This window comes from Dreissena polymorpha, chromosome 12 (assembly GCF_020536995.1).
Source record: "Dreissena polymorpha isolate Duluth1 chromosome 12, UMN_Dpol_1.0, whole genome shotgun sequence".
NCBI lineage: Eukaryota > Metazoa > Mollusca > Bivalvia > Myida > Dreissenidae > Dreissena > Dreissena polymorpha.
In genome coordinates this window covers 32,755,609-32,776,854 of record NC_068366.1, presented here as the reverse complement: position 1 = coordinate 32,776,854, position 21,246 = coordinate 32,755,609, and the positions used below count along the sequence as shown (strand labels likewise).

At 34.1% G+C, this 21,246-nt stretch overlaps 1 protein-coding gene across 3 annotated transcripts in view; it reads right to left on the bottom strand.

The window, feature by feature from the left end:
- LOC127853400 (serine/threonine-protein kinase 33-like) overlaps nucleotides 1-21,246 on the bottom strand; it is a 64,848-nt gene that overhangs the window by 27,898 nt on the left and 15,704 nt on the right. For all 3 annotated transcript variants that reach the window (XM_052387915.1, XM_052387913.1, XM_052387914.1), the window contains 2 exons: nucleotides 6,269-6,495; nucleotides 4,010-4,114 (listed from right to left, as the gene is read on the bottom strand). In XM_052387915.1, the coding sequence (XP_052243875.1) occupies nucleotides 4,010-4,114; nucleotides 6,269-6,472 (309 nt within the window). In that variant the 5' untranslated portion in view covers nucleotides 6,473-6,495. The remainder of the gene's footprint in view (nucleotides 1-4,009; nucleotides 4,115-6,268; nucleotides 6,496-21,246) is intronic.

Below are 21,246 nucleotides of genomic sequence, written 5' to 3'. Positions count from 1 at the left end.
TTATCTCCCTTGATTGTAAAGTTCTGTTTGGACCAATGATTAAATTGTTGCTTTTTTGGGTGATCCTAAAAATAGTCCAGGACAATTTTTGTTTAGGTGTAATAAAGTCCCATTTACTTTCTACTAATTTCTTGCCTAATTAATAATAAAATCCCATAATAAATGGCCTTTAAACAAACAACTTATGTTAAATGACATGGAAATCCAAAGCAATGCTATCTTCTAATCATCTTATTCCTCCCACTTTGTCTTATGTTTAAAAAAACTGGGTCAAACTTTAACTGAATTATCAGATTTCTTAATGGCTTAATTAAATAATAGCCAATTTAAACCTTCAGGTTGATGGAATGTATTGCAAAACTAACCAGCGATAATTTAGACTAATTAAACATGAACACTGCCATCATTATGTTACTGTTGTATTAGTTTCTGCTTTGAACTGAATGGGACAGTAGAGGGCAGTATAGGATATGGCAATAATGTATCTGCTTCTGATGTAATGATTCATACACATTGCTTCATACATGAATTGTGCCTCAGTCACTGTTCACAAACATTTTGACTTTGAACTTTAATTTTGAAGTTGTTATTCTTTTCTGTTGTTTTTTGTGAAGCAAGTTTTTATAGCTTAAACACTATTGTGCACTCAATGATAATAAAACTGACACTGTTGCCTAGATTGGCTTAAAAATGAAATATTCAAACACATATAACACTTGTACATATGTATTCATTGTAAAAACACAAGATCCACAGACCAGACACAGTGGTGATTAATTTATTACAGAACTCTACATCAAAATTATACCCACAAACGCTATTTTCAAACAGGCATAAGGCAATTTGAGTGCACTTAACTTGAAAGTGGTTTTGACAGTAAACAAAAAAATAATGTTTTTTTATTTTAAAATACAACAAAGCAACTGCCTAAAAAACTCCTTTTAAGTCATCTCAAGATTGCTATTCAGTGCATTTGCTAACATTTTTTTGATAATATAAACCTCATTAGAAAGCAGTTTACAATTGTTATCAGTCAAAACATGATTGCAATGACACGAATAATCTGTAGATCGATGACTAATTCAATGTTTTATCTAAAGACAACATGGGCGCGTAATAGAAGTGAATTTGCGGAGCTTTGGCCAACATGCATTTTATCATGGCATTAAATGCAGACTACATGACACAGAACATTGATTATAATTTCAATCATCTTGATAAGCAAACATGGCTCTCTGCATCAAAAACATTCTAATCAAAAGTCCACAGTTTCATGTACGCCATGTCTCCCATATGACAGATACATATTTTACCTGACAATACCATGTATCTTCATTTTAACACTTTGCATGTTGGGAAATTTGTCTTCTGCTAAAATGTCATCTGCTGAATTTCTAAAATAAGCATTTTCTTCGATTTTTTTCAAAAAATACTATCAGAATAGCAAACAGTTTGGATCCTGATCAGACGCCACGTTTTGTGGCGTCTGATCAGGATCCAAACTGTTTGCAAAGGCCTTTAAAATTCGGTTCCAGAACTGAAAGAGTTAAAACTGTAAGCTAAGAAGCTTTTGTAACTAACTAATAAGCTGCCTGTCTGCAACATTTTGCACCGATTGTAATAATGCTTGCAATGATTTGACAAGCTGAACCATGCCCTTGTTTGACCTTCAATTGGCCTTTAGTGTTACCTTGACCTTTGCACAAAGGGTGTCATGCCTTATCCACATGGTGTACATTTGTGTTAAAATATTTTAAAACTGCATGCTAAATGATGAATTAAAGTCTGGACAAGCTGTTTCATGGCAAGTTTAGAGCTTTGACCTTTAAGTTTGACCATTACCTATGAGTTAGTGGGATGGATATTACACTGGGCATATTTACAAGGCATGATCAATGATGATTGGAAAAAGTCCAGACAAAATGTTTTATGGCAAAATTTGATCTTTGACTTCTAATAGTGACAGGTGTTGTGTGCCACATGCTCTCTCATTTTGGCGGTCAATTGTGTTCAGTTATTTTAAAATTGAATGTTGAATTACCACAGACAGGACAAGCTGTGTTATGACCAACTTGACCTTTGAGCATGTAAAGGTGGGCTTTAAATTTATGGTAGAGAGACAGTTGTTACAATCAACTTAATATCTTAATAGCATTTGTGGCAAATTATTTGGAAATTGTGTGTGAATATGACAACTGTAGTTCCAACAAGCTCGGACACATACAAAGCTTGATGCACACACGCACATATAAACTGGTCTGGTACCACTAATTTGAGTGTTAACTGGGATGCCGGTAAATTGTATTTTTTTATTTTCCTGCATATAGGATGTAACACTACACAAACAAGAGACCACATTTTATCGTGATATCTTTAAGACAAAAATCTGTCACTGCGGGTAATTGAACAAGAGCATCACAAAACGGGTGCAACGCTCGGCTGCGGGTGCAGTTTTGAAAAAATGAAAGCTTGTCAGTTTTATTTTTATTTTTTTAGAGGTCACAGTGAATTTGGCCTTTGACCTAGTGACCCCAAAATGGGTGTGGCATGTAGAACTCATCAAGGTGCAGCTACATATGAAGTTTCAAAGTTGTAGGTTGAAGCACTTTGATTTTAGAGCCAATGTTCAAAACCTTGACAAAATGTTAAGGTTTTAGCACGACGCGGACGACGACGGACACGACACGACAGGACAAGCTGGCTATGACAATACCTTGGTTTTTCTCCGAAAACAGCCGAGCTAAAAATTGTTGTTTCAATTAGCAAATGTTAAGTGGGCAAAAGAAGTATTGGACAAGACAATATTTATAGTATTTTCACATTTGTGGCAAAAATGAGAAAACAAAGATCCAAGGTATGTACCCACTATAACAAATTGACAAAATTTAATGTCAACAAAAAATCAAACTATAGTAATTGAATAAGACTTTTCACAGAGGAACACCCAAATGTATGTGACATGCAGTAACGTTTGTAATTCATCACATATTCAGTCATTGGTTAAAGTTTGTCTAAGTACATTTGTTTCCTTTCAATAAAAAGGCAATATGACTTTGATCAAGACATAGGCATTTTCTAAATGATATCTATTGAAAGACAAGTGCCTTAAACAAATAATAGCATGAAAACAGTCTTGAAAGCATTTTCATTAACTTCAGGATTTTGATATATTGATACTCAAACGCTAACATGAATAGGTTTAAAATGAGTAACTTTGATCCTCTCATTCTTACTTTGGCAATATTAAAGTTGTAATATATTTATGACAGTGGATACATTTTTTGTGAAAATGTGTTGATCAACATTAAAAAAAACTAAATTGTTTATCTATGCCTTGTTTTTTTAAAGTATGTAAATCCTAAGGGATTATTTAGATTATGTCTTGCCTTGTTGCTGCAACATACAATCAATATCTTATAATAAATTGCTAGAAGCCCATTTTTAATCGGTAAAGATTAACTCTTTTCAATCCTTGCAAATCGTTTCAAAACAATAAATCAAAACCAACTCTGACATGATTTAAGCAAGTCAACAAGAACATATTGGACTAATCTCATGTGCCATGGTGAAAATCTAAATTGATTTGATACAATTACAGTGCATGGGGCAGGGATAGAGGCAGCAAAGCAAATAATTCTATCCTTTATTCTCTTAGTTACTGGATAGCTAGCTGCAGACCATTTATGTAAAAAAAAACCTGTGACTGTTTCTGGTTATCTGGACAAGGTTATAAATAAGCGGTTAAAACAAACATTTTAGCACATGAAATAACTTTTCCAAAACAAAAAGGTTCAAACTACTTATTTTTGGTGTCTAAACACTACAAAAGCCACCAATTTTTTTCTCTTACAATTAAAGGGGACACTATGATAATTTCCTGCACAATATTACGCACAAAACAATTATAAACATACATGTGACATGTTTAAAGACTAAAAAATACTCATACATCCATTTAACATCTTCACATTTAACATTTTAACCATATGCAATCATGAGTCATATGTACCTTTGATGTTTCAAAGACTTCGTTGAGCTGTATGATGTTGGGGTGTGACACCCGCTTCAAGATGGCCACCTCCCTCTCCAACAGTTTGATTCCTGACCCTCCAGCCTGCAATATTCATGGAAGGTTAAATCACAATATTTCACCACACAAATAATCCATTACATTAAAACAAGAGCACCGCCTTGAGGGAGCACTGACCGCTCATCTATTTTCTTTTTAAAGGTGAAGGGACTCTCATTTTCAATCACAAAGGAGGGAGGGGTGGAGTGAAGAGGGGTGTATAGTGTGGGGGGTGCGATAGTTGTACTGTATTTCAAACATAAAATAATAAAAATAAATATTTGTGTTTTTTAACCGTTTCAAAAAAAAAAAAAATTGGGGAGGTCGGGTGGAGGAGGGGTATAGTATAGTGTGAGGGTGTGGTGGTCATTTGTGAGATGATCTTAAAAAACAATTAGGGGGGGGGATTCAGGGGGGAAGGTGGGGGGGTCTAGTATAGTGTGAGGGTGTGGTGGTCATTTGTGAGATGATCTTAAAAAAAAAAAAAAAAAAAAAAAAAAATTAAGGGGGGGGGGGGGGGGGGGGATTCGGGGGGGGGGCACGGGGGATGGTTTGGGTGGAGTCTATTGTGGTATGTCAGGTAAGAGTAGTTTTGTCAAAGTATCAATCAAATCTAATCATAAATAAAGAAGTTATGGCATTTTTAGCAAAATTTAATAATTTGACCTTGAGAGTCAAGGTCATTCAAAGGTCAAGGTAAAATTCAACTTGCCAGGTACAGTAACCTCATGATAGCATGAAAGTATTTGAAGTTTGAAAGCAATAGCCTTGATACTTTAGAAGTAAAGTGGATCGAAACACAAAATTTAACCATATATTCAAAGTTACTAAGTCAAAAAAGGGCCGTAATTCCGTAAAAATGACAACCAGAGTTATGCAACTTGTCCTTTTACTGTACCCTTATGATAGTTTGCGAGTGTTCCAAGTATAAAAGCAATATCTATGATACTTTAGGGGTAAAGTGGACCAAAACACAAAACTTAACAAAATTTTCAATTTTCTAAGTATAAAGGGCCCATAATTCCGTCCAAATGCCAGTCAGAGTTACATAACTTTGCCTGCATAGTCCCCTTATGATAGTTAATAAGTGTTGCAAGTATGAAAGCAATAGCTTTGATACTGTAGGAATAAAGTGGACCTAAACACAAAACTTAACCAAATTTTCAATTTTCTAAGTATAAAAAGGGCACATAATTCTGTCAAAATGCCAGTCAAAGTTACATTACTTTGCCTGCACAGTCCCCTTATGATAGTTAGTAAGTGTTGCAAGTATGAAAGCAATAGCTTTGATACTTAAGGAATACAATGGACCTAAACACAAAACTTAACCAAAATTTTCAATCTTCTAAGTATAAAAAGGGCACATAATTCTGTCAAAATGCACGCCAGAGTTATCTAACTTGGCCTGCCCAGTCCCCTCATGATAGTAAGTAAGTGTACCAAGTTTGAATGCAATAGCATTGATACTTTCTGAGAAAAGTGGACCTAAACGCAAAACGCCGACGCCAAGGTGATGACAATTGCTCATAATTTTTTTTCAAAAAATAGATGAGCTAATGAAACAAAAAACATGTGCTTCTTTTGCCAGTGTTTGTACAAAAATCATACAGGAACACCTATTTAAACTTTGGTTCCAAGGATGTTTACAGACGACAAGGAATGGAAAACAGGTGAAAGACAGAAACAAGGGCACAATAAGGGCAATTTTACTTGCAATAAATTGTCTTATGCAAAAGACTAGGTGTGAACAAAATAATAGATTTGTCCAGTGCATGTGTATTTTGAAGTTTACGAGAAGCGTGTCCAAGCACTCCTAACTAATGAACTATTTGACTCACAAAAGTTGGGCGAATTTTGAATTTTAGCTGCCATTTCCAGCCATTTTTTTTAACGACCAATGCTTTATGATTGTTAGTGTGGTCTTGTGTTGTGTGGGGGAAACCCCACTTGTCCAGTAAGGTGACCACCAACCAAACAAAAATGCTTCCTGAGGAACGGAGAAAGAACCAGAGACGCCGTGGTGGGATGCACATGTTCTAACCACTTTGCTCATCGGACAGCTAGATAATCAATTTTTCATTAACAAAATGTGATGAGAAATAAATTTTGATTATCTTTTTTCATATTTTAGAGCAAATTGGAAGCAAGCATTACACATTTTTCAAAATCCTCTATACATATATCACACCAAACACTCACCTTGTCCTTATTGACAAACTTCATGGCCCACATGACGTTGGTGGACTTGTGGCGCACCTGATAGACCTTTCCAAACGAGCCCTGACCCAGTTTTCTGACGTTCTCGTACATCTCCCAGATCATGGTCTCGTCCTCGAGGCGGGTGTGCGGGATTGTCTTGTCCGCACTGCCCTTTCGCTGCAGCTGACCTGTGGTGGATGTCATCCTTTTTCGTGTGGAAATCTCATCTGCAATTAGAAACACGGGAAATTAGAGAAACAAATAAATTGATGCATTTTTGAGATGAGAACCTTCTGGGTGTGACCAGACAAGAAATTACTGTCACGGTTCCATAAGATGACAGACAGTTTGATAAAAGAAGACAAACATAAATGTGATTCCATAATAGTCATTACAACAGAAATTAGGATTTTCAGAGAATAATCAATTCAACAACAATCTCTTCAGAAGTCCTTAATCCATAGTTTGCCACAAGGGCTGATAAGCTGGTTACTTTTAATGATATATGAATTCCAATTTAATTTTCAGTAAACAAACAAGAAAACCGCATAACGGTGCCACGCTCGGCTGCGGGTGAAGTTTTTAATAAATGAAAGCTTGTCAGATTATTTTTTTTAGAGGTCACAGTGACCTTGACCTTTGACCTAGTGACCAAAAAATGGGTGTGGCATGTAGAACTCATCAAGGTGCAGCTACATGTGAAGTTTCAAAGTTGTACGTTGAAATACTTTAATTTAAGAGCCAATGTTCAAAACCTTAACAAAATGTAAAGGTTTTAGCACAACGCGGACAGCGGACGACGAGCTGGCTATGACAATACCTTGGGTTTATCTCCGAAAACAGCCGAGCTAAAAATTGGAACTAATTTTTTTTTACTACAAGCGCCAGTATTCTGGATATGTTTTCGGGACCTCATAAAGTTTCACATACTTTGTGCATGGGCTGAAGACTTTCTACCAGATTGCCACGTCAAAAAATACTATTTGAGCACACAAGAAAAAGATTCCACAAGAGAAATAATGATTCCATAAAAGTTGTTAAGATAATACAAATTAACACAAATTATGCTTTTTCTGCAAGAAAAATCTTCAACAACATAATACATTCTGACATTACAAAAACAAGAGGCCCATGAGGGCCTGAATCGCTCTACTGGCTGGAATCAATAGGGCTCAAGCCCTTGATAGTATGAACAATCTGAGTAAGTTTTAGACAAACAGACCCAAAATGGGAAATTCATCGCATAAACAAGAAGAAACCTAAAATTTAAACTTAAAATGGCTCCTTTTCAACAATAAGTTGTACAAATTTTCTTCACTCTCAATTGGGTTCTGGCCCTTGATGATATATAACATCCGTTGAAGTTTCAAAAGGATTATGAGAACTTTATATGTAAACAAACAAGAAATGTGTTTGTCGGAAACACTATGTCCCCTTCTGCGACGCTTTGATTTTTTATTTATTTTTTACCTTTGACCGCGAAGGATAACCTTGACCTTTCACCACTCAAAATGTGCAGCTCCATGAGATACACATGCATGCCAAATATGAAGTTGCTATCTTCCATATTGCATAAGTTATGGCAAAATGTTAAAGATTTTCATTTTTTTCTCAAATTCAAGAGGAGATAATTCTGGACTTACAACTCCGATATTGCTCATTTCCAAAAGGGTTTGACTCATCATTCAGATAAAGACACTGTGCAAGTTGGGAAATGATTGGATGAAAACTGTGGACTTTATTGCGTAAACAAGCCTTATTTCACAATTTTCTCAAATTCAAGGGAATATAATTCTGGACTTTTTATTCTGATGTAACCCATTTTCAATAGGGTTCGAGTCCTCATTAATATCAACACACTGAACAAGTTTGAAGAGAATCAGATGAAAAATGTGGACTTAATCGGATAAACAAGAGAAAGTCTAACGCACAGACAGACAGACAGACAGACAGACAGACAGACAGACAGACAGACAGACAGACAGACACCATGCCATCCCATAAGCTCTTCTGGCCTTTAGCCAGTAGAGCTAATGACATGTTTGTCTTTTCTTTGAACGCAAAATGTAGTAAAAATTTCAAATTTCATACACTCTCTACAACAACTAAATAAATGCAATTAATGTACACATCTGATGCGCTCCTTCATGTGTGTTTAAGTGCCTCTCCAAATGAGAAATAAACAAACTGTGGGAAATTTAAAACCTTTGAATGGATAAAACTATACCTATTTTAACATTCCCATAAATGTACTGTACCTTTCCGCACCCAGAACTGTCTTTAGCATGAAACTGATATCAGGACTAAATTTTTTTCTACTAATTGTTCAATTGGAAGTTTGTTATTGGTACATTTTTGTTCACCAGTTACATCCTGTTTCATTTCTTTTTATGATTATTAAATCCTGTATAAGGCAATACACATCTTTTTCTTAACATAAACTACAGCGATATTTTTTGCCCAATTGAGAAAAGTACAGGAACATCATGTACCAGTACAATTGGCAAAATTGTGTGAGGAAATCCCGGAAAAAGGGAAAATTCGCGTCGTGAAGTCTTCATATTGGGAAATTGGTGGAATTGATTTTTTGCTCCCAAAAACTTTAAAATAGGTATCTAAATGGTAACAATTAAAATCTTATAGCCTTTATGGAATATCTCATAGCCATGACCCAATATATCATAGCCACATCTCAATATCTCAAAGCCATGACTATATCTCATAGCCATGACTTAGTATATCATCACTATAGCTTACTCGAAGCCACAACACAATATTTCGTAGCCAAGTCATAATGCAGGGTAACTCTCAATAAATTTTTAGCTAACAGGCCCTAATGTAAAACCAACAGGCCTTCTAGGGGTGTCCGGGAGCATGCTCCCACTGAAAATTGTGCACTTGATTTCCTGCATTTTGGGCCATTTTATGGCTATTTTAGTGGTCAACCAGGCTCTTAAATTTGAGCATTTTTGTGTGCATTTTATGAATTTTAGCTTTTTTAACTAACAAAAGATAAATGAAAAAAGCTTTTTATTACTTTTGTAAAATTTTAACTCAACATGTGATGACCAGAACGTCCAAATATTTTACTGCTCCTTGACCGATTCCAATATGCGCCTTTTCATTGTTGTTGTTGTAATGTGTTAAGGGAGATAATGAAGCAGCGTCTTTATTTAATAGCAAATAGGAGGAAAATTACAGAAGACACGCAAATTTCGAAGTCAATTGCCGATTTTCCAAATCTGAGCGATTTTCAACCGGCCCAAATCTGATTTCAAACGCCCGATTTGGCCAGCGGCCGGCTCTTATTGAGAACCCTGCATAATGTCACATAGAAAAGACATAATATCTCATAGGTAAACATAATATTTTATAACCTAGTCTATAAATCACATAGCCAAGACATATTATATCATAGCAAAGATGTACACTATCAGAGCCAAGAAATCATATTTCACAGCCATATTAACCAAGACATTAGTAATCAAGTATTACTTTACTGAATGCCTCATTCTATTTAATCTAACACATGCAACCAACTGTCATCCACTGCACAAACAGCCTACTGCACATTAAGTCAACTGCCATCCATCGCACCATCGCAGGCAATTATTTTTTAACATTAGTGATATATGAGCTGATGAATTCAGTTAAATGAACAACATCAAGACTAACTCAAGACAGACAAGAACAATAACAAGGGTAGTAACACTGAAAACACTTGAGGGATCTTTAAACTGAATCACAAACAGCAAAACACTTATAACAATATTTTTATAGCATTTACCTGTTCAAACTTTACAAAAACTCCCCAATTTTATCCTGTAGAAAAAACCTGTCTTATCTATTGACATAGCATGTAATTATGAAATCCTATTCAAAATAAGAGCAAACAATTTGACATTTAGAGTTGATCAAATTACTGTGTCAAAAAATAATGAACAAGGTTTTATGAAACTGTATCACAACTGAGAAATGTCAAGTTGTTCGATAAAATACTTAATGAAGTTATTTTCTTATTGACTCATTGAAATAGTATCTTTTTTTCGAAGTCAATAACAGTAAATAATTTAAGTAGGTTATTATCAGTTACTTAAAATGTATCAACGTCTTCATAAATCTGATGCCTTTTTAGTTATGGATAATAGCCTACTTAGGTTTAAAAATAGTAAAAACTGAATTGAAGCTTTAGAGATTAGTTTAATGGAATGGATTTACGACAATAATAATTATCTAGCCATTATGCAATGCATTGATATTATAACCAGAAATAGAATAAGAAACAATGATTAATCAAAAGCACAACCAAAGGTATTTAAGCCATGAATTAAAACTGTTTTAAGGCTTATTTGCTACCAATAATTAAGGGTCCATTTCTAAAGCTGTAGAAAAGGATTTTTCACCAACAAATCATAAAAAAGATTTTTTAGAGAGGTTGCATCAATGTATGCAAGTGGTTGTGTGGTCCGATATGATCAGGCTCATGATCTTATGTGAATTGTGTAGCATGATCATGGATATGATCCGATTTCAGTGGCTGTGTTATTTAACCCTTTCCCACTTAGAGGCAAAATGAAAATGGCTATGTACAAACAGCATAAAACCAGAACAGCCTGTGAGTAACTCCCAGTCTGTTCAGGTTTTATGCTGTTTTCTGCTCATCAGTATCTAAGGGTTGGAAATAAAGCCTTTAAAACTTGCTTCATGTAAGAAAGGTCTTTAATTATATTTAACTTTATAAGGGAATAAAAAACACGACAAAATATTTATCTAAGTGGTAAAGACTGAGGGTTCAACAAAATCTTGTAGTTTATTTTAGATGCCCTTTTAAAGTCCCCGTTTGTGGAAAAGATTGTTGTATTGCATATAAATCGAATATCGAGAAATAAATTTTACAAAAATTCATTGAAATATATTTTTTATCGAGGTTGGTATAATAAATTTGGTCCAAATCGGTGTTGATTCGATTAAAATATATATAAATGATCATACATACATGCAATAGGCGAAAATCATTGCAGTGTCGCGAAGTATGCAAATTATATCTATATTTAGCTTTCGCTAAACATTTATTAGCATATGGAAGATAAATACATATATTTAGCAAAAACGTAGCGTTGCAACCCAGTTTCCGTCTGTAACAGATGTGTTTGCATTTGTTCTTTACTTCTCTCCGCTAAATTTGCCCGTACCCGCAATTTTGTTTGCTTAGGTTTGAATAAACGTGCCAAATCATAAATATTAATTAGGTCGTTTTCGTACTTTACCGTACTCGACCCCAAAATAAAAATTGCTATATTGTTTGTTTTCGACCAATTTTAATTGGATTTTCAGTGATATCCTCAATAAAAACATGTTTTCTTACGATTCTGTCCATATATATCTCTGCAAATCGGGACTTTAAAAATAAACATCACTTAAGGCTATATTGATGTGTTTTGATATATCAATTGATTATATTACTGGTGTTAATTCAATATTGCAGACCACAGACAGCTAGCTAGTATCATAATATTATCATGTCAATATATACATATAACAAAACTCACAGAAAAAAAGGATATTTCTACAGTTTAATAGATTTTAATTCATATATAATACTCCAATTTCAATATAATTATGGTTTCCTGTTCATTACCCACTTTCCTCCTTTCTTTTGGCTTTGTTTTCTTTGGGTTAAATAGGTAACACAGTGCTCACTCAGATGACCTTGTCAGGCATAAAATACGTAGAAAATGAACACTAAAAAATCTTCAGTAATTCTTTAACCATTCAGCTCTAATGAGTATTTATCTGTTGATCTATTACCAAACCTTGTAACATTATTTGGCCCACATTCCGTCCTTGTGAAATTTATTTGGCAGCAGAATTTGTGAGTTGTCCAATAATCATGTGTATTTAAATAGAGCAAATTGTAGAAAATTGGGTTAACATATTAAACATAAGTGTATAGCAAAACTGGCATTACTTATTTCCCTATGATCACTAGGGCTTGTTCTTTTCAGTTGACAATGTCAAAAGTACACAAAACAATGGTTCTGAACTTAAAAATCATAACAAGACAGTTTTCAAACCATAACAAAATGTTAACTATTGATTATAAATACATACAATTGCACAATCATTGCATGTTAAGTTTCTTACCTATAAATTAGTTAATGTGGTATTCACTGTCATACCAAAACTTATTTAAGAACATCAAAACCTTTGTGCAGTGGAACTTTTATATGCAGCATTTATAAGTACAATTTATAAACATAACATGCAGTAAACTTCGGAAGAACACACATGCAAATACTTTAAATATGTATTGATGATTTATTTTTGGCAAGTTACCCTTGATGTTTTCATTTTATTTTTCACATAGTATTCTGTGTTTTATCTATAGATACATTATCGTAAGTATCTAAATATTAGAAGTTAGTCAGCAAAACTGGCCTTCAATCAGTAATACCTGCGGGTGTGATGCTGCTAAGCTCTGGGCAAAAAGCAACACCTGCAATCTTTGATCTCAATGATTATTTGTTATAAAAGGAAAACCAATATTAATGATTTAATGGTCAACATTACTTGACTGATCAAAATATAACCCCCGCTCACCATGACTACTTCCTACAATACTATGAATAGTATCAGGATCAGACAGGGAATCAGATGAACATGGCTGGGAACAGAATAGACATAGACCCAAGAAAATCACTGATTTCACTTTGATAATGTAATTTTACAGTACAGCTAACGCGGCACAAACATAATCCGCAGCTACGCCACGGCCAGATTATAAGTACGCGGCCGCCGAATCGTGTGTTCACGCCGTGTATCGCCGTGGCACTCGGCATCAATACGCGCAACGACGCCGAGTCTGTATTCACCTCGCGTACTTTCGCGGAGTAAATCCGCCGCATACGTACGCGGCGGATCGAGTGTTAAGATATCCACCTACATGTACATACATGTATGTGTAGCGTAGAATACATTACGCGCAACTGTTAATGTTTCGTTCGATTATCATTATTAAATTTGTAATCCGAAACACACTTCCAACACTTTTAATGCTAACGCGACCTTTGGCAAATTCTAGCGTCAAATAAACAGTGCTAAAATATCCTTTGTTTCATAAAAAGCGCGCGAAAATTATGCAGACATGTAGAATGTCGTTTGGAAAGTTTGGGTGTATTTTGTGTTGTATAAATACATAAACATCACGTCAGGCATAAGTCGCGTGTTCAGTGGAAAAAAAAACGCCCCGATTAGACGTTATTTCATCATCTCTATAACAAGTAACAAATGCCAAAATGTATTTGATACTTAAGGAAATATCGAGAATGTTTGTGTATTGTAAACATTTACCAGCATTTGCTTTAAAACTGGAATATACGGGATTATCGGGTAATTAGTAGCGATATTAACTGTATAATATGAACAAAATAAAATGTGTTTATATACGCATATTCAAACAATAGTTATAATAAGCTGATAATTAACAAAACAACAAATACGTTGTCACCGTCTTGATTATTGATGTGGCTTCAAACGGCTAATTTTCTCAGCTTAAATATTATAGCAAAATCAACATGCATTTAATTTATAAATCCACCATATGCTGGAGCCTTGACCACTTGTATGTGCGAAAACATAATTACGTGACCTTGTTTATGTGTGAAATACATACACTACGGGCCGTAAAAAAAACTTAATTGGCCAGACACATTTATAATTAACTATGCTTACATGTATATGCTAATACAATCCGCGCACAATAAATTAATTATGATTTTAATTATTATTATAATTGTTCTTTCAAAATTGGTTAACTACATGTAACTAATAATTTTAAAAAGATTTTTTATTTCATGATGTGCATCGACTCGGCATCATGTCGCGGATTGCGGCATGCCTCGGCAGACAGATGCGAAGTTTCGCGGCAAAATGCGACTTGCCGCCGCATACTGACGCGGCTTCAACGACTGACGCGGCATCGACTCGTTTTGCCTTGCCACCTCGGATCGCGAAATACGTTTGTTCCGCTTTGGCTGTACTGTAAATCAGCAATGAAATGTCCTAAATTATAAAATGTGTAATTACATATGGTAATAATCCAAGTTTGTCTTAAAATTAAAGCAAATATTGAATTTAAATCAATTTAAAGAACATTTCTTATTTTTCTTAATCTTACGTCTAAGAATTGTTTGGTGAATATAGGCTATGTGTTCATAAAAGAATAATGATCTCATAATTTATAAGGTTAGGGAGAAATATGTTGACATCCAGTCTGAAAGAACACTAGTTGAAATTGCATTCTCAATCATAAAAAACACATCTCTTATATAATGACACCTATCATAAAGTTTTATGTTCAAGTTGACATTGTTTTAAAGAAGTAATTTAAATGAGTATTTAAAGATAAAAAACTAAAAATAGTTGCTGTAAATATTGTAGAGACTGTAATTACCACATAAAGAACTGCACATAGCTAAATAAGCCTCCGTTAGAATTGATTGATAAATTTTGTCGTGATAATTGTTAAAATTTGGAGTGTGAAACTTTAACATCTTAAAAACTAGCCATTCAGAAAGCGTCAATTGTTTGACTGCAATGCCTTGCACAAACTTCTGTATATTGCAAATGTGGTGTGTCTGATGTCTGCCCCTGCGAAATGTTGTTCTGCAGTTCACGAATAATTCGTGAACTGTTCATGAACTGAGTTCATGAATTGTTCAGGAATAGTCAGTGAACAGAAAATGAGCCACGTCTGTGAAATGTTCTTGAAATTTTAGTTCATGAACTGTTCATGAACACTAATGGCATGAAGTGTTCATGAAATATTATTGAAACCTAATGGCATGAAGTGTTCATGAACTATTCTTGAACCCTTATGGCATGAAATGTTCATGAACTATTCTTGAGCCATTATGGCATGAAATGTTCATGAACTATTCATGAACATCAATGGCATGAAGTGTTCTTGAACAGTTCATGAACAACACAATTCTTGAAAAATTCTTCAGGGTTTTGCTGTTCATGAACAGTTCATGAACATTTTTCTTCTATTTTTCAATGGCTTATTTTCTGTTCACGGACTGTCAGTGAATAGTCCATGAACCATAGTTCTTCAAGAGTTCATGAACTGAGGTGGCATGAAGTGTTCATGAACTATTCATGAACAAGAATTTGTCAATTTATGCAAAGGTTACTCAACAAACAGGTCAGGGTAAGAAGAAACAAGTCTTGTATTAGCACTTAACATATTGATAGCAACATATAACAATAATTTAAATATAACACTAATAACTGAGATACAAGTGGTTTGATAATACTCTTTAAATTTCATAATACAACTTTGCACTATATGTTCATGAATAATTCATGTATTGAAAAGATTATGAATTGTCTCATTTTCAGTTCAAGAATCATTTACTAATCAATGGTTTCTCTGAAATGGTTACACTTACAGTGCCAAAGAACTTGAAATGGAACCAATGGCTGATCAGTTCAGCCGGTAATTTATTAAAGACTTACATTTTCAAATATAACATAAACCATGTGCCTTCCGTTTCAACTTCCTGTGCACACAATATTCTTCCTTTGTAAAAACAGCAATGCAATGTACATGTTTGAGTTCTTGATATCATCTTAAACCGTTCTTGAAATAAGATGTCCTTAAAACGTTCTTTAACTTGTCTTTTAAGTCTTCCAAGAACAATGACAGATCCTTTTAAGAACATATTGGATTCTTAAAAAGTCCATCATATGTTCAAAAACATTGTGTAGACCTGTTTAAGAACATCAGAAGGAAACATGTTGTTCAAAAAAGTTCTTAAAGTGTTCAAGAATAGTTTAAGAATAATTCAAGAACAGGAAAGGTCCTTAAAAAGTTATTGAACTGTTCCTGAAGGCAGTTCTTGAACAGTTCTTGTACACATGTTCTTAAAATTCTCTAGAACAGGTCAAGAACTCTTACTTACAGTGGTGAAAATACTATGCATATTCATACTAACTTCACAGGTTTCACAAATCTACAAGATTAGTATGCTAGACATTTCAATATTACTTTCAAAAATATTTATGAAACATCTAGCACAAAGGAATTCATGAATTATTCATGATGGATCCTCAAAGTCTGTCTCAGATAAGTCATCGGAAATAATTGTTCATGAAATGTTCATTACTAAGTATTTATGGTTAGATGAAGAACTGTTCATGAACTTTGAAGTGTTCAACAAAAATGCATAAACTGTTCATGAAAGTGTCTTAAGAACAGTTCATGTCCAAAAGTTCATGAACCAAGATCAGGAACTTTTTGAGAACGGTTCATGAACAATTCCTGATTGGCTTGAAGTGTTCATGAAATCATTAACAACATTTCGCTAAGGTGAGATTGATCAGAGCAAATATTCTTTTTAAACCAATTGTATCTGTCCATGTTTTATACAGAATCCTTTTAACAAGTGCCGTATGACAAGGTTCAATTGACAATGTGCTTATATCCATGGATAAAGCTAGACATCAATTACATTTAGGACTTGCCTTGGAGAAGTTCATTTGTATACTTTCAGAAGGCACTGAAGGACTTAAGTAAGTCCAGGTTTTCTAAAGTGACCTTGACCCTTTGCTTCATTTTAGTCCAGAAATTCAACAAACAAAAAACTACTGTGAGTTTATTTTGTTCAAAACTTCAATGTATTTCTGTTTGTATTAATCCTGTATGTCGCAACCCATGTTTGTTCACTGCTTTTATCAGTCAGTTTTCCTTTTGATATTGCTTCAAAAAAAAGATCTGACAATAAATACAGCCATCAGCATAAAGAATCTACAAAGACTATTTAATCTGTACATTTTAACATTCAGCAGAGAGTTGATGGTTGTTATGAGTAAATTCTATTCAATGTGTATTTATTATGTGTAAATCAACATTGATTTAGGGTACACAATTTACTTTCAATGAATTAAGTACAATAGTTGGGCTGTTTCCTGTCAGTCAGAAACAAGAGCTGTCACCATAGGATGACTTATGCCCCCTATAAACGCTTGATAGAAGTTATGAGCTTTTTTCGAAACCTAAACACAGATTTCGAAACCTAAATGCGGACTCTAAGTTCAAGTTCAAGGTCACAGGGGTCAAAATTTGTGAAGGTCTTGTCCATATACACATGCATGCCAAATATGAAATTGCTATCTGAAGTGACATAAAAGTAATGAGCTTTTTTCGAAACCTAAACGCAGATTTCTAAACCTAAACACAGACCCTAAGTTCAAGGTCAAGGTCATAGGGGTCAAATTTTGTGTGCGTATGGAAAGGCCTTGTTCATAGACAAATGCATGCCAAATATGAAATTGCTATCTGAAGCGACATAGAAGTTATCAGCATTTTTCGAAACCTAAACGCAAATGTGTGACGGACAGACAGACGGACAGTCCGATCACTATATGCCCTCCTTCAGGGGAACATTTTGGTATCTGTTGCAGTTGTTGTTTGTTTCCGTTCACTGATATGTATTAAACAGTATGGACAAAAATGTTCACTCCTCAGAATATAGCTCTCTTACCCACTCAAATCAGCAGCTGCTCTATTTTAACAAAATACCACCATTATTTTGGAACATGTAAATAAACTCTTACTTAAACACATTTTGGAATATACCTACAGAATAACAAAACATATTCAAAACATATTTATCTGGCCAGCCAAAGACATCATCAAACATGCATGGTTTTCAGCGTTTTTGCCCAAAACAGTACACAAATCGATAACGTAAAACAAATTCATCTAAAGTACCACCTTATATTGCTCAATTTATCACAAAATGACTTACATATCCCACTTAACACTTCTAATTTCTAATCCAAATAGTCTGTAGACTTGGGACCATATTATAGCTCCCATTTTTCTCAATTTACTTCCATATTTAACAAAACACAAAATTTTGATTTCAAGTATTTCACTTCAAATCTTCACTATAAAGCATGCATACAAATTCAGTTTGTGTGTATGATCTTTTCAATGCTTAGCAGAAACGATTAAAAACAGATTACTGACATAATAATTGTCAAACACTTCTGAACTTTAACCCAATGGGTTTGTCTCACTACAAGAGTAATTGTTTTAATTGTTGTAACAATATAGCGATCAGAGTCGCAATCATGTAAGCATTATTGATTTTGTTGCAACTATAGGACTGAAGAACCTTTTGTTTAAGCAAAGAACAACTATCACACAGTTCTATGCTTTTGAAAGATAATATTTTAATAAGTTAATTACGAGTAAGATATTAACCAATATTTACCAATGTTGCCGTTTGTTTTCTATTAAAGGGATCTTTTCACGCTTTGGTAAATTGACAAAATTGAAAAAAGTTGTTTCAGATTCGCAAATTTTCGTTTTAGTTATGATATTTGTGAGGAAACAGTAATACTGAACATTTACCATGGTCTAATAGAGCCATTATATGCATCTTTTGACGATTTTAAAACCTAAAAATTATAAAGCGTTGCAACGCGAAACGATTGAATAATTTGGAGAGTTCTGTTTTTGTCGTTAAATTTTGTGAAACTACGAAGATTGCTTATATAAGGTATAAAATACGTTCAGCATGCGTACTCGGCGGAATAGCTCAGTAGGCTAAAGCGTTTTTACTTCAGGACTCTGGCAGGACTCCAGGGGTCACTGGTTCGAAACCTGGTCCGAGCAAAGTTCTTTTCCTTTTTTTAATTTTATTCTTGATTTTTTACTGGAGCTTTTACGATCCAATGTTTACATTTATCGATATAAAGCATTTAATGAATAAGTTAAAAAATGCAAAAATCTGTGAAAAGGCCCCTTTAAGAGTACACTGCAAAAAAATAAGAAATATACAAATCTAATAAATTTAAAAAAATGCTGGAATATTTTAGGCACAACACATATTTTATTCAACAGGATGTTGTAAAATCAAGTATATAATTAAAACTCTGCCAGCATGTGAATTATATGACTTATACTATGAACTATAAACAAGGTAGCTGCTACTACTGACAAAAAATATTGTCTCACGATCTTCAAAGCATTATTATTAAAAATTGAATTTGCTTCCATCAAACAAGTCATTGTAAATTCTGCGAAGCAACGCTTTATGAAACCTATAAATATGAAATACTTGTTTGTGGGTTTATAAAAAAAAAAAATCCAAATGATTTCATGATAACATCATTTAAGTATATTATATCTTACATCAACAAAAAATATGCAGAAGTTTGATAATTTTGAGCTTTTACTGTAGACTGATATGACATCGTACAAGTGGATTTCTTGCAGGAAAGGAATATGGGACAAACCAAATTCCTCCCAATATTTACATACAACAAAAAACTGAACATTATATCTTTAAGGACTACACAAGATTAGATCTCTCAAAGATTGCAATGCTCTACATTTTAAATATGCAACAAATCAATAACAGGTGAAAAATTGAGCAGGATAAACAAACGTCGTCACTGAAGAGCGGACAAAGCATTGGTTTAGCACACAGGCATTGTATTTTCATATGCTTCTCTATCAGACAGAGTAGCTATATCACTCAACCGTACAAATCTGGATCCCCTAGCCCCTTATCTGGCAGTTAGCCCCTTACTACTCTGAGCCCTGAAAATATCGATACCTCATTCCCTTATCTGGCAGTAAACCCCTTACAAGTAAAGGACCACAAGCAAGGTCATAATATAAATATTAACTCTTTCAGTGCTGGAACCGAATTTTGAAGGCCTTTGCAAACAGTTTGGAGAATGTGGCGTCTCATCAAGATCAAAACAGTTTGCTATTCTGATAGTATTCTTTGAAAAAAATTGAAGAAAATTTTAGAAATTCAGCAGACAACATTTTAGCAGACGACAAATTTCCCAGCATGCAAAGGGTTAAACGCTTAAATTCAGTGTATGAGGCAAAATGACAATCGGTAAATAATTATTAAACTGTATAGAATTATTATAAAATCAAAAGTTTGAAAAACAGCAACAACTGTATAAAGTTGTATTTTTAGAATTATTTGCATTTATTTGCAAACAGTGTAATGCAATCTGTGTGACAAAATGACGGTTCATGAGTATATTTAATTCATTTTAACTAATAGTTTTTTTTTACATAGTATTTATTTCATTTTGGACAGTTTCATTTTAATAAAATTGTGATGATTCATTTAAATATTGCAATAAAAAACAAGCAGATTGTGAAAAATTCAGTAACTAATTTAGGTGAGATGGCGACAATACCATAATACGATGACGACTGAACGACAATGCGAAAGTACGATGGCGACAATGCGATAGTACGATGGCGATAATGTGATGATACGATGGCGACAGTACAATATGACTGTCTGATTGTCGCCATCGTACTATAGCGTTGTCGCATTGTCGCCATTGTACTATCGCATTGTTGCCATTGTACTATCGTACTATCTCATTGTCGCCCTCTGATTTAGCGTTGTCGCCATCGTACTATCGCATTGTCGCCATTGTGCTATCGCACTATCGCATTGTCACCCTCTGGATTTAAATGTGTAACCATAATGGCCCTAACGGTATTCTGTAATATTGCTTGATTTACCATCAAAGATCAACCTAATACATCTACAACGAGACAATTTATTAATGAATGTCATGTATAGTAATAAAGTCATGTACAATACGATAGCATAATTTATCTCAAGTCCTTTTCATTTATGTTTACTTTACTAGTTTTCTAACATAATTAAGTCAAGTTAAGAGGCCAACAATGACTTTAGTGTATTGATGTCCCTTTCAACAGAAACCATAAACCATTGTCAATTTTAATGTCCTGTATATTCATTTTAATCATATACAAATAATTTTACAAGCCATAAAGCCTTAACTATTGCTGTAGTGATATAATTTCATAACATATGAAGCGGACACTGGTCTTGGTTCAATGAAGGATTATCGCCATTATAATCTTTCATGAATACAATGGGGCAGGGGAATAAAAT